Here is a 14,515-nt window from a genome sequence, read left to right on the forward strand (position 1 = left end):
ACTCTCCTCCCCTTTGCACAGTGGCTCAAGCCTGTAATCCCAGCACTTTGGAAGGCTAAGGCAGGCAGATCACAAGGTCAGGGGTTCGAGACCAGCCTGGCCAAGATGGTGAAACCCCGTCTCTACTAAAAATACAAAAATTAGCTGGGCATAGTGGTGTGGGCCTGTGATCCCAACGACTACGGAGGCTGAGGCAGGAGAACGGCTTGAACCCAGGAGGTGGAGGTTGCAGTGAGCCAAGATCATGCCACTGCACTCCAGCCTGAAAGAGCAACACTCCATCTCAAAACAAACAAACAAACAAACCTTGAACCACCACCGCACTGTACGTTAACAGTTCCTGAGCCATATGCATTGCTGATACGGTGTCTCTGTTGTTTTACAACCCATTTTTAACTCAAATAAGAAAACTGCTCCAATTTGTTTTTTTGTCTAACATCATTTTCATAATCTAAAATAAACATGAAGGCTGGGCACGTGGCTCACGCCTGTAATCCCGGCACTCTCAGAGGCTGAGGCGGGCAGATCATGAGATCAGGAGATCGACACTATCGTGGACAACATGGTGAAGCCCCTTCTCTACTAAAAATACAAAAAATTAGCTGGTGTGGTGGCACGTGCCTGCAGTCTCAGCTACTCAGGAGGTTGAGGCAGGAGAATCGCTTGAACCTGGGAGGAGGAGGTTGCAGTGAGCCAAGATTGCGCCACTGACTCCAGCCTGGCGACAGAGCGCGACTGTCCCTAAAATAAAATAAAATAAACAGCAAGTAATAAGTCATTACTAAAAAAACAAAGCAAGAAATGCCCATTAAAATGATATATAACATAACCACATTTATTTAACAACGTAGTCCAACATCAAATGGCAAACTCCAATAATGCAAAAACCACGATTACTTTTGCAACGACCTTCTAAGACAGTATTTTGCAAAACATGTACAAGGATATTCACTGACATATTACTGCCATTATATACACATAAACAGGTTACATAAATTACGGTATCTTTATCCCACAAAACACTATGAAGACATAAAAGATGCTTTACGATAAAATATTTTCAATGTTCCCAATGTTTTCGATAAAGAAAAATAATGGTAAGAACATGAACAAAACTAGAATGTTTTGCAAAACAACACAAACAAAAAAGACAAAGCCTTTTGTATAATATATAACTGTAGTAAAACCTGTAACTACCTTTTGGTGGAGGAAAGAGATTTTTGTATTCTTCTTTGGGCTTTTTAGTAATTTCCAAATGTCCATGCATTATTTGGATTCCATAGTAACAGTTTAAACTTTGATAGTGGAATTATAGATTCTTACCCTCTATAAAGTTCAGTAATACATTGTTTTATAAGGTCTTTTAAAAAACTTCACTCCTACGAGATCGCGCCACTGCACTCCAGCCTGGATGACAGACTCTGCCTCAAAAACAAAACAAAACAAAACAAAACAAAAAAACCTGCTTCACTCCTAAAGACTCCTATTTACAAGATCTTTTCCATATAAGAAATTTTCAAATAGGCGGGGGCAGGGGGGAATCTTAAAAATACGCATAATGTTTTATGATAAAAACATTAGGTACTTCAAAGTCCAGAAATAAAAACCACGTAAATGGGTAAACAAATCCATAAGGATGTCCTAATTTTGCGATTTCATTCTAAAATATTACACCAGGAAGCTAATTACAGACTCATTTGAATCTGACCAAACAAAACATCTTTTAACTACCCTTCTTCCCATTCTAGTATTCCTTTACTAATCCACAGAAAGTTTTTCCAGGTGGTCCCCCTCAATTCTAAGGATTTTCAGACATTATGACTCACCTCAGTAATCACAGAGATGTTCTGTTTTTTTCAGCACGACTGCCAAAAAACCCAGTCACTGTTAAGTCACACAACCATTTTCTAGTCTTGGGCCCCACCAATAGAGCAGCAGGGTTTAAAACAGAGGTACTGAGGGTAACCATTGGGATCTATCCGGTACGACTAGGTCACTCACTAGAAATGCCAACATGCCTTTCACTTTTTTATGAATACTTTTGAGCAAAATCACTGTTACGAATAAAAAACTGATTCTGCTTAGTTGTTTTCTTACTGAGAAAACTTAGTCCACGTGGATTACTGACGATATGTCACATTTAAGAAATTACTCCATTCTATAAAACTAGTCAATTTATACTCCAATTCCACCATTTAAAAATACGTTTCGTTTAACAGAATACAAAATGTTAACAGAACAAGATCAACGTCTATCTTATCGGGGACGTCCTTTTAAGATGTTTTCAGTACCTGCACAACCACTCTTTCCTTTCAAAAAGCAGCATAAGCCTCGCGCAGAGTGACACAGACGCTTGTCTAAGGTCACAGAAGCAACGTCTGTGCTGGCAAGTAAATTCCTCAGCATCCAGAAAGCCAGCGCTTTCTCCAGTTTCCTCACAGTTTTCGCGTGAGGAGCACGCGGAAACCTCTACCTATGCAGAATGTTTCTAAGAATCACTTCTCCCCTGTCTTAACTAAAGAGACTCCCATAGCTTGCGCCAATCAGGTGGAGAATATGGCAAGTATCCAAAATGCACTTCCAAAGACAGGAAAGACTGCTCAGAGAGAGACAGAATTCAGAAAATCTCTCACATTCTCGAAAGCCCGAAAAAGCACCGCCAAGAAAGACGTTTCCCTCTCCTCCACCTCTTTTTCTCTCGGCGGGAGAGGAAGCCTCGCCCCCATTCATCCCACCCCTTCTCCTCACCCCGCCGCAGGGAGAACTTTTACCACGGCTTCCTGCGGCCCCTTCACTTCCGGTGCCGGTGCCGCTAGGGCTGCGCCATCCCCCCCAGTCAATCGGACAACCATAGCCTCCAACTGACCTTTCTGACAGCTCTGAGACTCCTCCGGCCAAGACTAGGTGCTGTCCTGGAGGAAACGGTGAAGGACGGACGCACAAAAACCAATCTACCGGATGAAAACTCCGTTCCCTTCTTGCCAGAAACATAAAATGCGATGGAGCTACGGCGACTGCTGCCGAGACAAAATGGCGCCGAGAAGGTGGTTTAGCGCAGGCGCCTTGGAAAGACCCTGCCCCGCCCCCGTGCGAGCCCCTGGCTGCAATTCTGGGTTCCGTTTCCATGGGACACTCCGCCGCCAATCCTCATGCCGAACTGCTCTTCCTGACCCCTCAATTCGCCAATCAGTGCCCAGTCAAGCACATCCGGAGTCGTCTCTACCAATCATTTCTCAGGACTAGCTTACTCAATAACCAACTCTCCAATAACGTTGGTCTTCGGCAAAAGCCAATCATAAGTGGAAGATGTCCTACCTGCTGTTTTTCGCACCAATCCATGAAGTTTCAGAGCTACATCCAATGAGGACGGCAGGTAGCGAGGTCCTATCCGAAGCTCTTCGGCGTCATGAGCAGCCAATAGGAGTTCGTGTAGAAGCGAGTCTGCTCAACAGCTTGTTATTTGGTGGATTGTGGCAGTAAATCGGGGCGAGTGGGGAACCGGGCGCAGGAACTGCAGCCGCGGTTGGGAGTGGTGCTGCCTGGACGGGGGCCCACGGAGGTCAGAGGGGAGGAGGACTCTGGAGCTGACAGCGCGCACTTCACCCGCAGTTGGTAGGTGGGGAGAGGGGAATCGGGGGATACTGAATGGACGAAGCGGCAGTGGCAGCAGCTGCTGCTGCTGCCCGGGGTCCCGGTGCAGTTGGAAGCTTTGGAGGTGGGGAGAGGGATGCTAGCCAAGTGGCGCGGCGAGCGCAAGAGAAGGGGCCAGCCATGGAGCAGCGGCAGCAACTGCAGGAACCGTCGCCGCAGCTGCAGCCGCCTCGTCCGCTTCCCCGGGTTCCCGGGAAAATGGCTGTGGGGCTGGCCGCGCCGCTAAGTTTGCTTCCGCGCCGTGAGGAGCGGGCTGCTTGGGGGAGCCGTTCCCCAACTCCGCGGCGCGTCCACCTCTGCGGAGTCCGTGGCAGGACTCGAGGGGCTGCGAGCTGATACCTCTCTGGGCTGTACAAAAAGTTGAGGCGGGCGCTGGGAGGAGGCAGTGGCTGCTGCGGTGCGGCTCCCCTCCCCTCCCACACCCTGTCCGGGCCACCTCCCCTCCTCCTCCTCTCAGTCCCCCGCCCCCTCCCCCGCGCGGGTCTCCCGGGGCTCTGGCGGCTCCCGGCTGAAGGCCGCGGCCCCTGCCCCTTTGGGTGAAGGAGCGCTTCTCCTTCCTGACATGGTGCAGAGCAAAGGAAGGAGAGCAATGGCGCCGTGACACTCCGCTGCCGCCACCGCGGGCCCGGGGCGGGCTGAGGGGGCCGAGCGGCGGAGGCGGGGCGCGGGCCGAAGTCGGGGTATCCGGGGGACAGCGGAGCGGAGGCTCGGCGGTCGCCTCCGCGGGGGACCTGGGGAAGCCCAAACGGCGCCCTGCCCTTTTCCGGAGCTATCTGTCCTGGGGCTCCGAGTTGAGCATTCTGGGTCAAAGTGGCCAGCGAGGCGGGGGCGCGGTGGGCCGCTGGCAAGCTCCGGGGCGGAACGGGCTGCCCTTTGGCGCGCGTGGGGTTCTCGCTGCCCCCTCTGCTCCTGCATCCTGGCTGCCCTCGGAAGGGGTCTTGTCCCTTGGCTGGTGAGGATTCTGCCCCTCCCCGCTGGCGTTTGTTTACTTTCTTTCCCTTGGTCGCTCCCTGCAGTTGACTGATTCTGTCTGTGCCTCTTTCCCCCTCCCCGTAGTTCTAGCGACTGCGAAGATAGCTCGCTGAGCTGGAACCCCACAGATCACCAACAAAAATGAAGGTAAGTGGAGTCAACGCTGCCCTGATCCTCGCGCCTTGGACACTGCCAGTTGTCAGGCTAGTGCCGTGGAATGTCATTTGTTTTGCTCCTCAAAATTGATGTTCCTACTGATCAGCAGTTTTGGCATAGGAGGATGTGTTGAATGGGTGAGAAGTGATCTGTGTGTCTAAATGCGGAGTTTGGGCCCTCTCTGTAGCAGTACTTTGGAAAGGCTGGTGCAGCCTTTCAATTGTTGTCCATTCGGATAGTATTTTTAAACACTTCCTGAGTTGGCAGCGACCTTTGCAGAAGTAAAGCTTTTGTCCTGCTTTGGTTCTTTGGGGGATTTTTCGAAAATTTTTTTCTTCCTCAGTGCCAATGCGATTTTGTAAAAGAAAGAGTACGTGGATTAAGTAATGAAAATATCATTTCCTCTGTGTGTAAAGTGAACTTATGTGGCTACAAATATTTTAAGTTGAACTATAATAATAGTTTTAGTTAAATCTTTCCAGTAAATATTTTAAAACATATACTTATTCTAAAAAGATACATACTGTACTGAGGATGACTGCAAATATCGATATGTGGATGGTTAAAGGGAAAGCGTCTCATATAGCATTCTTGAATGCTGTGGCCATTGAATGTTTCAGGTCAGATTTTTATTTGCCAAAAGTATTCTTATTCAATTTGTATTTATTGTAAACGTTCTTAAAAGGTAGCCAATTCCTGTCTTATTTACTGTTTCAGTATATTAAGCTCTGAAATACAGCATTTTCCCAAACTTTCTCATGGTTTTCTGTTTTCTACAAGTAAATGACATGTTTAACCTTCTTTAATATTACTTGGGAAAACTTATTAGAAAACAAAAAATCATTTTCTACTTAAAAACGTATCTCCAAAGTGTACACTGTTAACTTTGCACTTAACAATGTTAAGTTGGACTTGTATGGATACTCTTTAACTTCTGGAAAAAAAAAAGGTAAAATGACAGATTGAGATAGCAATCATCTTGTTACTGTAAAGATTAAAATGAATGGTAGAGTGAAATTTCTTGCATCATTCAATGTATCATTCTGGTCATGTCCATTTGCTGAAAGTAGATGTTTCTTAGTAACGCTTATTTTGTTAAACTAAGAAGATCAGTATGGTAAACTAGGTATGTCTACAAGGCTTGAACCATCGATTCATATCTGCATTCATTGGCTGAATTCAGACTTAAAACCTTTCAAATGCAGCTTTTAGCAAATGAATTTTCCAAATTGATACTCTCCTTATGAAAAGATGTTACGTTTATGTAGCTTTGTCAGTAAACAATTATGTATAGTTACTGTTAATTTTAGTAGCAATATTTATTTTAATTTGAAAAATTCCAGGTAGCTATAAATGAATAACTTAGTTTTATGATATGTGTAATATGAAATATTTTTTCTGATTTTTTTATTTTTCTGCTTATATAAATAGTAGAATTTTTGAAAAATTTTGTATCTGGAGAAAAAACATATTTACTCACTGATAATTTTAAATTACAACTTTAAAACATTTGATCATATCAGGACATCAGTCTATAAAATGAAAGGTTGCTCATCAAGTGTTTGCTTTCGGGTATTTTTCAGATTTTCAATGATATTAATAAGCAAGTCATTTTGATATTTTTCATGCTTCAAACACAACCTTTTAATGAGACTTGAGGTTGGAGTAGGGAGGCATAGTAATGACATTCACAGTTTATGTTCCTTTCACCAGGCGGTGGATGAGCCTGCCTACCTGACAGTGGGAACTGATGTCAGTGCCAAGTACCGGGGTGCCTTCTGTGAGGCAAAAATTAAGACTGTGAAAAGGCTGGTGAAAGTTAAGGTAATATTTGTTTTTATGCAATAGTTTTATTAGCTCTAGATTGTAGAAATTTGGGGAGAGAGAGACTGCAAATCAGCATTTTATTGAGTCATTATATGAAAATCCTTTATATACTATACTTACAGGAAAAAAGCACATCAAAATTCAAGAAACAAAGAACTCAAAAGGAGAAATTATTCCAAAATGCTACCACCAAAATACCATGCTCATGATATTTTCTGTCGTTTGGATCTTAACTATTTGTGGTAGCATACTTGGACTGTAATCTATTTTCTCCCCTCATTTAATGTTCAGGTACAGACGATTTCAATGTTTAGGACAATATAAATAACAATGGGAATTATGTTTTCAAGACAGTGTAAAAAAGCATTGAAAAAGTTTATTTTGGGGCTGGGCATAGTGGCTCATGCCTGTAATCCCAGCACTTTGGGAGTCTGAGGCGGGTGGATCACCTGAGGTCAGGAGTTTGAGACCAGCCTGACCAACATGGTGAAATCCCGTCTCTACGAAAAATTAGTAGCTAGGTGTGGTGGCAGGAACCTGTAATCCCAGCTACTCAGGAGGCTGAGACAGGAGAATTGCTTGAACCCGGGAGGTGGAGGTTGCAGTGAGCCAAGATCATGCCATTGCATTCCAGCCTGGGCAACAGAGCGAGACTCCATCTCCAAAAAATAAAAAAATTAACCTGGCGTGCACATCTGTAGTCCCAACTACTCGGGAGGCTGAGGCAGGAGAATCGCTTGAACCCAGGAGGTGGAGGTTGCGGTGAGTCGAAATCGCACCACTATACTCCTGGGTGACAGAGGGAGGCTGACTAAAAAAATATATACATATTTTTGGCTGTGCAAGGTGGCTCACACTTGCAGTCCCAGCACTTGGGGAGCCTGAGTGGGGGGATTGCTTGAGCCAAGGAATTCAAGACCAGCCTGGACAACATAGTGAGACCTTGTCTGTCCAGAAAAAAAATAAAAAAATTATTAGCCAAGTGTGGTGACAGGCACCTGTGGTCCCAGCTACTCTGGAGGCAGAGGTGGGAGAATTGCTTGAGCCTGGGAGGTCAAGACTGCAGTGAACTGTGATTGTGCCACTGCACTCCAGGCTGGATGACAGGGCAAGACCCTGTCTCAAAAAGAAAATTTTTTTTAAAGATGCTTTTACTCAGAAATAACTTTTTTTGGTGATTCCTGCCAGTAATTTTCTTATATGAATATATTTTTAATAGTCTTTGTTACTTTATACTAAATACAAAAGTAATCTATGCTTATTATAAACAGCTTTAACATAGAGGCATATAAGTTCATGAAGTCTTCTTAAAAAATTTTATTTAAGTTGATTAATAATTTCACATATTCATTGGCTACATAGTCATGTTTTGATACATATAATGTATGGTGATTAAATCAAGATAATTTGCATATCCATCATCTCAAACATTTTTCATTTATTTGTGTTGGGAGTACTCAGTATCCTCCTCTTAGCCATTTGAAACCATGTAATATAGCATTGTTAACTAGTCATCCTGTAGTGGTGTAGAACACTGTGAAAGTCCTCCTTGATATGACTCCAAAGAGATCTGATGTGGCCTTCCAGATTTTTTTTACTGTGCCAGTCGTAAAATTATTGTCATTGGTATTGGATCATGCTACATTGCAGTTTGCTTTATTCACTTATGTATCTGATCTTTTCCTACCAGAATTAAGCACCATAAAAGGAGGAAATGTCTAACTTGTTCTATGCCCAACACATAGAGTAGTGCCTGATACACAGTGGACACTCAAAATTTGTTGAATAAATCAATGAACTAGAGCAGTGATTCCTAAAGTTTGGCCCCAGACCAGTAGCATCAGCCTTACTTGGGAACTTGTTCCAAATGCAAATTTTCCCCACCCCAGATCTACTTCATCAGAAACTCTGGGGGTAAGATCCAGTAATTGTATTTTAATAAGCCCTTTAAATATTTCTGATGCATGTTAAAAGTTTAAGGATCAGGCTGGGCACGGTGGGTCATTCTTGTAATCCCAGCACTTTGGGAAGTCAGAGTGGGCAGATCACTTGAGGCCAGAAGTTTGAGACCCACCTGGCCAAAATGTTGAAACCCCGTCTCTAGTAAAAATGCAAAAAATTAGCCAGACATGGTGGTGCATACCTGTAATCCCAGCTACGTGGGAGGCTGAGGCATGAGAATTGCTTGAGCTGGGGAAGCAGAGGTTGAGACACTGTCTGGGGAAAAAAAAAAAAAAGTTGGAGAAACATTGACTAGAGGAGTGTGATTTGTAGAGTAAATAGATGTATCTATGATTATTATAAAACTTATGTTTCAATTTTCTTGATGAACCTTCAAGTATTATTAGGATAGGATGTCAATTGAGATTCATTTCTTTTTGTTTCATATAGTGTTTTTATCATGTCAGCTATATAGGATTTGATTACTCTATATTTATTTGGGATTCTTTAACAATTCAAATTGGTATTAGTATTGTGTGTGTGTTCTTATTTACTTAAAATTAATACAATGATTGTTTTAGGAGATCTTTTCATGCATTACCTAGATTTTGAATTTATTTGGACCATCTGTTATTTGGACCATAGTAACCAGCCATCTATTATGGATGGTTACTCTGTGTATTTAGATGTGTAGTAGAAGGGAGCACTTGTTTGTATCATTGCATATTATGGTTATTGTTTAGCTTCACTTTATAAAGGATCAGAGTTGTGGTTTTAATTTGTTTACCTTTCATATAAGCAATACAGTTTGATACTGTATTTTTTTCTTTGTGTACTTGGTGACAGTCAGAACCTTTTGTGACTTGTTGATAAAAAGCAGTAAAGACTTTTTTTTTTACAGTAATCACTCCAGATTATTATATAGTTCATTCATTCAGTAAACAGTTATTGAGTGCTGGTAATATGCATTGACACTTGCTAACTGTTGGGGATATAGCAATGAAGGGAGGACTCAGCCCTCAAGGAGCTCACAGTTAATAAGAGAATGTAGTAAGTATTATAGCAGAGGTCACCACAGGGTGCTAAGAGAGCATAAATTAAAGACATTATTGTTACAGTGTTACTGTAAATGTATTTGTTTTAAAAGTAATATGCAAATTATCGTGCAAAATGTTTTTCAGGTACTCCTGAAACAGGATAATACCACGCAATTGGTACAAGATGACCAAGTAAAGGGTCCTTTAAGAGTATGTATGTTGTACAGTTTAAAATCTAAAATAATCATAGATTTATACTGTATTTACTGAATTTACATTTCTACATAGACTTAACATTTATGAGAACGTTAATCAGAAAACAATACATATGAAGGGTTTAAATATAATTAGTATAAATTATGATATTGCAATGGCTGTATTCTAAGTTTTAGGACATTAAACATCTTCTAGAAGGGTAATTTAATATATATAAACATGTTAAGTTTTTCACCTACCTTTCTGTTATGAATTCCTGAACTGGATACCTGGCTTTGTTTTGCAAATTGTTGCTGTATCTGAGGTGATGTTTAGCCTTCTAAGTTGAGTATCATAACCAATCTTCGGTGGTTCTAATTTACCAAGCAAACTATGTTTACTTCCTAATTCAATTTAATAAATACCTAGATTGTATTTTCCAGCCATTTCTGGCCATTTGTTTATGTAATAAATCTGTTATATCAGAGTACCATTTTGGTTAATATCTGATATACAAAGGTCTGGAAACTGAAAGAAGGTCAACTGGTCCATCCCTATCTCTCCAGGTGAACCTTTATCTAAAAGATTCCTTAAATATGCTGAATCCAATATTCGTATTTCTCTGAAAGAAAATTGATGCTATTTTGGTTGTCTTATAATTTTACAGTTCTTCTATTTAATTTTCTTGAAGGCAGTGTGATATAGTGGAAAAGCTCTAAAGTAAGATTTAAGAGACTGGGCTGTCATGCTGGACTTTGCAAATTATTTTCTCTTTCTGAACTGCAATTTTCAGTGTGTAAAGTAAGGGTAATAATAGCCACCTAAATTTTGTCAAAGTGGTTTGGGGCTCAAATTGCATAATACATAGATAAGTACTATGAATGATAAAGATCTAGGACAGTGTAAGATAGAATTATAAGTATGGTATTTATTTTTCTTACCTAGATAATAGAGTTGGTGGAAGTGATTTGGTTTATTTGTTTAAATTTGGTAAGGAAATTTGGATTTCACGTTTTAGGTTGGAGCTATTGTTGAAACAAGGACATCTGATGGATCTTTTCAGGAAGCTATTATCAGCAAGTTGACAGATGCTAGTTGGTATACCGTGGGTAAGTAATTAAGTAATTTAACACATTTAACACATAGATTTGATTTGGACTTTGCGTGTATCTGTGTTTTGTGGATAGACCAAATCATTGTGTTGGTGGAGAAATATGTATTATTTCCTATCAGTTTACTGGATATAGCTGGCTAAAATTCTAAGAATGTCCTGTAGGTAACAAAAATAATTATCTCTTACAGTAACTTGGCCACTTGTGTCTATTTCATCCAAGAATGTACTTCTATTTTAGGTTATTTTAATGTTTCTCTTCAAGAAGGTTAGATCACATTATTGTGATCACTTTTTCTATTAAAATTCCGTAGTTGTGATCTTTATTGTATTGCTACGTATTTTATATAAGGGTAATGTAGATGTTGCCAGACAATTTACAGATTTAAAAAATCTTGACCATAGTAGATTCAAGAATAGGTGATTGTAACTTAGTTTTTGATTTTTGACACAATGTGGGTGCTCATATTAACAGCTTTCAAGGTCGGATACGGTGGCTCATGCCTGTAATCCTAGCACTTTGGAAGGCTGAGGCAGGTGGATCACTTGAGGTCAGAAGTTCAAGACCAGCCTGGCCAACATGGTGAAACCCCGTCTCTACTAAAAATATACAAATTAGCCAGGTGGTAATGACGCATTCCTGTAATCCCAGCTACTCAGGAGGCCGAGGCACAAGAATCGCTTGAGCCTAGGAGGCGGAGGTTGCAGTCAGCCCAGATAGTGCCACTGCACTCCAGCCTGGGTGACAGAGTGAGACTCATTCTCAAAAAAAAAAAAAAAAAAGCAGCTTTCAAGAAAGAGAGATAGATGTTCCTAATATGAATGCATTCTTAACATTCCATTCATAATCTTATACTGGCTTCATATAACTTTACTGTATTAATAGTAAGAAGCAGCAAGTGTCATAATACGTGTAAGTTAAAACCTAAAAGTAGTACTTAAATAGTTGCTGTCATTATGTTGATGAGAATAGCATTAGGTAACATTTCCAAATCTCCTCTCAGTACTTTCAAACTACACAGTCCTGTGGATAACATCCAATCTATAGCATTGTTGGTTTTTATACTTACTTCTTCGTTTAAGAGGTATAATTGTTTTGTGGTTTTCTTGTAGAAATAAAAGAAATGACCATTTAGGTTTACTTTTAGTTTACTTGATTTGTTGCTTTGGGTAAAAATCATTCCAGTTGATGCTCAATGTTGTGAAGAACTATGCTTTGGTTAAAAATTTCTCTGTCTTTCCCTGTGCCTTCTATTAGTAGTACCAGTTTGCTGTGTGTAACTACTTTTTTCGAACCTCTTTTATTCTTCCTATACTTGCTAGAATTTAGTGTTGGTTCACAATGGTGCTATTATTCTGAACTACATATTTTTAGGAAGCTTAGTTGTGGCTATTGATAATTGTTAAATATTTAAAAACTAAGTGGCCAAATGTGGCTCGCACCTGTAATCCCAGCACTTTGTGGGGGCGAGGTGGGTGGATCACTTGAGGTCAGAAGTTCGAGATCAGCCTGGCCAACATGGCAAAACCTCGTCTCTACTAAAAATACAAAAATTAGCTGGGTGTGGTGGCGGGTGTCTGTAATCCCAGCTACTCATGAGGCTGAGGCAGGAGAATCACTTGAATCTGGGAAGCCGAGGTTGCAGTAAGCCTAGATCATCTCATTGCACTCCAGCCTGGGCAACAAGAGCAAAACTATCTCAAAACAGACAAATAAAAACTAAACTTAATGTTAACTCTTAGAGATTAAGTAAATATACCTTTGCTGTATTAAACTAAGACCTGATAAAAATTACAGGTGTGTGTAGAATCACTGGAAAATATATGATGGATATTCAGATACTAATATTGCGCATTATATTGTACTCACTATAAAGGTTGTACTCACGTTACTTGTGAAGCTTTACTGATAAAATGCGTATGCTCAACAGAAGGATTACTTTTCAAGTTTTCTCATTTTGGGTTTCTTCATCCCAGAGTAGTTATTCAATTATGAATAGCAACCTTTGTCCTCTACATGAGTAGCATTTTAGTGTTTCTAAAAACTAGTCACTACTAAGCATTCTCTATGGTGATTTTCTGTGTTGGATAATTACAGAAGAAATTGTATAATTCTTGTTCTCAAAGAGCTTTAGAATCTTAATTGCATATAATGGAGGTATCAACCATTAGTGTACATAAGAATCACTTGGTGCTTGCTTAGAAAAATGAGGATTTGAGGACCCCAAGCCTCTCCAAATAGTAGGCCTGGGGTTGGCAATACAAGAATGTTTTAGTAAGCTTGTCAGTGAGTCTGATGCAGGTAGTTCACACTTATAAAAACAGGGAGAAACAGATTTCTTTGGGAGACAAATTCAAGATATTAAAGATTTTTGCAGCTACGTGCATGAAGAAAATTCATAAAAAGAATTTGAAAGGCACTGTTCCATTCAGAAAACTCAAGATAGCACTGCTATGAAGAACATTTAGATATTGAAGGAAGTGGATCACATAAAGAATGATCAGAGTATAATGACCTGAGTTACCAGTTGATTTAAAAAAACGGTAAAATGAAATGTAAAACCTCTTGGCTCATGAACATCCTGTATTTTTTTTTCAGTGAGTACCCACTATGTATTGGGTTTAATTGCTCTTTTCTGGAATTTTTCTTGATTTCTAGTTCCTAGCAAAGTGTTATGTGGGTATAATCAGAAAATTTTTCAAAGTGTTTATGACCTCCATTACCTTTTCGGTTTCATGAAATACCAGAAATTATGTCAGATTATTAAAAACAAAACAAGAGGATACCACATTGCTGGTTTTGATCAAATAGGAGTTATGATCATTAGTGATCTAAAGTTATCATTAGAATCAGTTATAGCAACTGCTTCTTACATAATATAGGTGTCAATTTCCCTTCTGTTAAACTTGATTAACCAATTTTGAAGGAGATTATGGATATAGTATGACTCAGTTTTTAAAATATCTGGTAATATCTTACCCTCTGATGGTTTATTTCTTGTTTTTTTGTTTGTTTGTTTGTTTTAGAGGCAGGTCTTGCTCTGTTGGTTTTGTTCAGTAGCACTATCATAGCTCCCTGCAGCCCTGAATTCCCTGGGCTCAAGCAATCTTACCGCCTTAGCCTCCCAAAGTGTTGGGATTACAGGTGTGAGCCACTGCTCCCAGCTTCCCCTTTTAATGTTGAACAGTAAACAGCACCAACTCAAAGGGATTTTTTGTTTTTGTTTTTGAGCAATAGAAATATTTCCTCTTCTTACCATTCCTACCATAGTTTATTCATTGATAGTTCTTGTCCTTGCCATTACAGATAAGGAATCTGTAATATATGGAAATGTGTTACCTGTTCAGTCATTCAAAAGGTGTCAAATTGAGCCAAGATATTGGATCAATTTAAGCCTCTATGAGCAGATGAATGGGCTCTATGAGAGATTTGGGCTGGATAGAGCCCAAATCTCTGGTTATGTTTAAAGAAAAAAGGAGGCCGGGTGCGGTGGCTCAAGCCTGTAATCCCAGCACTTTGGGAGGCCGAGACAGGTGGATCACGAGGTTAGGAGATTGAGACCATCCTGGCTAACACAGTGAAACCCCGTCTCTACTAAAAAATACAAAAAAACTAGCCAGGCGA

General features: G+C 40.5%; 2 protein-coding genes across 5 annotated transcripts in view; one reads left to right on the forward strand and one right to left on the reverse strand.

Moving 5' to 3' along the window:
* Positions 1 to 3,050, reverse strand: part of LOC105526021 (chromosome unknown open reading frame, human C14orf37) — a 318,003-nt gene extending 314,953 nt beyond the window's left edge. The window contains exon 1 of the mRNA XM_011961887.1: positions 2,867 to 3,050. The gene's annotated coding sequence lies outside the window, so the exon portion shown is untranslated. The remainder of the gene's footprint in view (positions 1 to 2,866) is intronic.
* A 246-nt stretch (positions 3,051 to 3,296) lies between these two features.
* ARID4A (AT rich interactive domain 4A (RBP1-like)) overlaps positions 3,297 to 14,515 on the forward strand; it is a 75,089-nt gene continuing 63,870 nt past the window's right edge. For 3 of the 4 annotated variants that reach the window (XM_011961891.1, XM_011961893.1, XM_011961894.1), the window contains exons 1-5: positions 3,297 to 3,612; positions 4,708 to 4,770; positions 6,493 to 6,603; positions 9,729 to 9,794; positions 10,798 to 10,888. In XM_011961891.1, coding sequence (XP_011817281.1) covers positions 4,765 to 4,770; positions 6,493 to 6,603; positions 9,729 to 9,794; positions 10,798 to 10,888 — 274 coding nt within the window. In that variant the 5' untranslated portion in view covers positions 3,297 to 3,612; positions 4,708 to 4,764. Of the gene's footprint in view, positions 3,613 to 4,242; positions 4,604 to 4,707; positions 4,771 to 6,492; positions 6,604 to 9,728; positions 9,795 to 10,797; positions 10,889 to 14,515 lie in introns of those variants that run through there. The other variant, XM_011961892.1, reaches the window with a different exon arrangement.

This window comes from Colobus angolensis, unplaced genomic scaffold (assembly GCF_000951035.1).
Source record: "Colobus angolensis palliatus isolate OR3802 unplaced genomic scaffold, Cang.pa_1.0 Scaffold57, whole genome shotgun sequence".
Classification (NCBI taxonomy): domain Eukaryota; kingdom Metazoa; phylum Chordata; class Mammalia; order Primates; family Cercopithecidae; genus Colobus; species Colobus angolensis.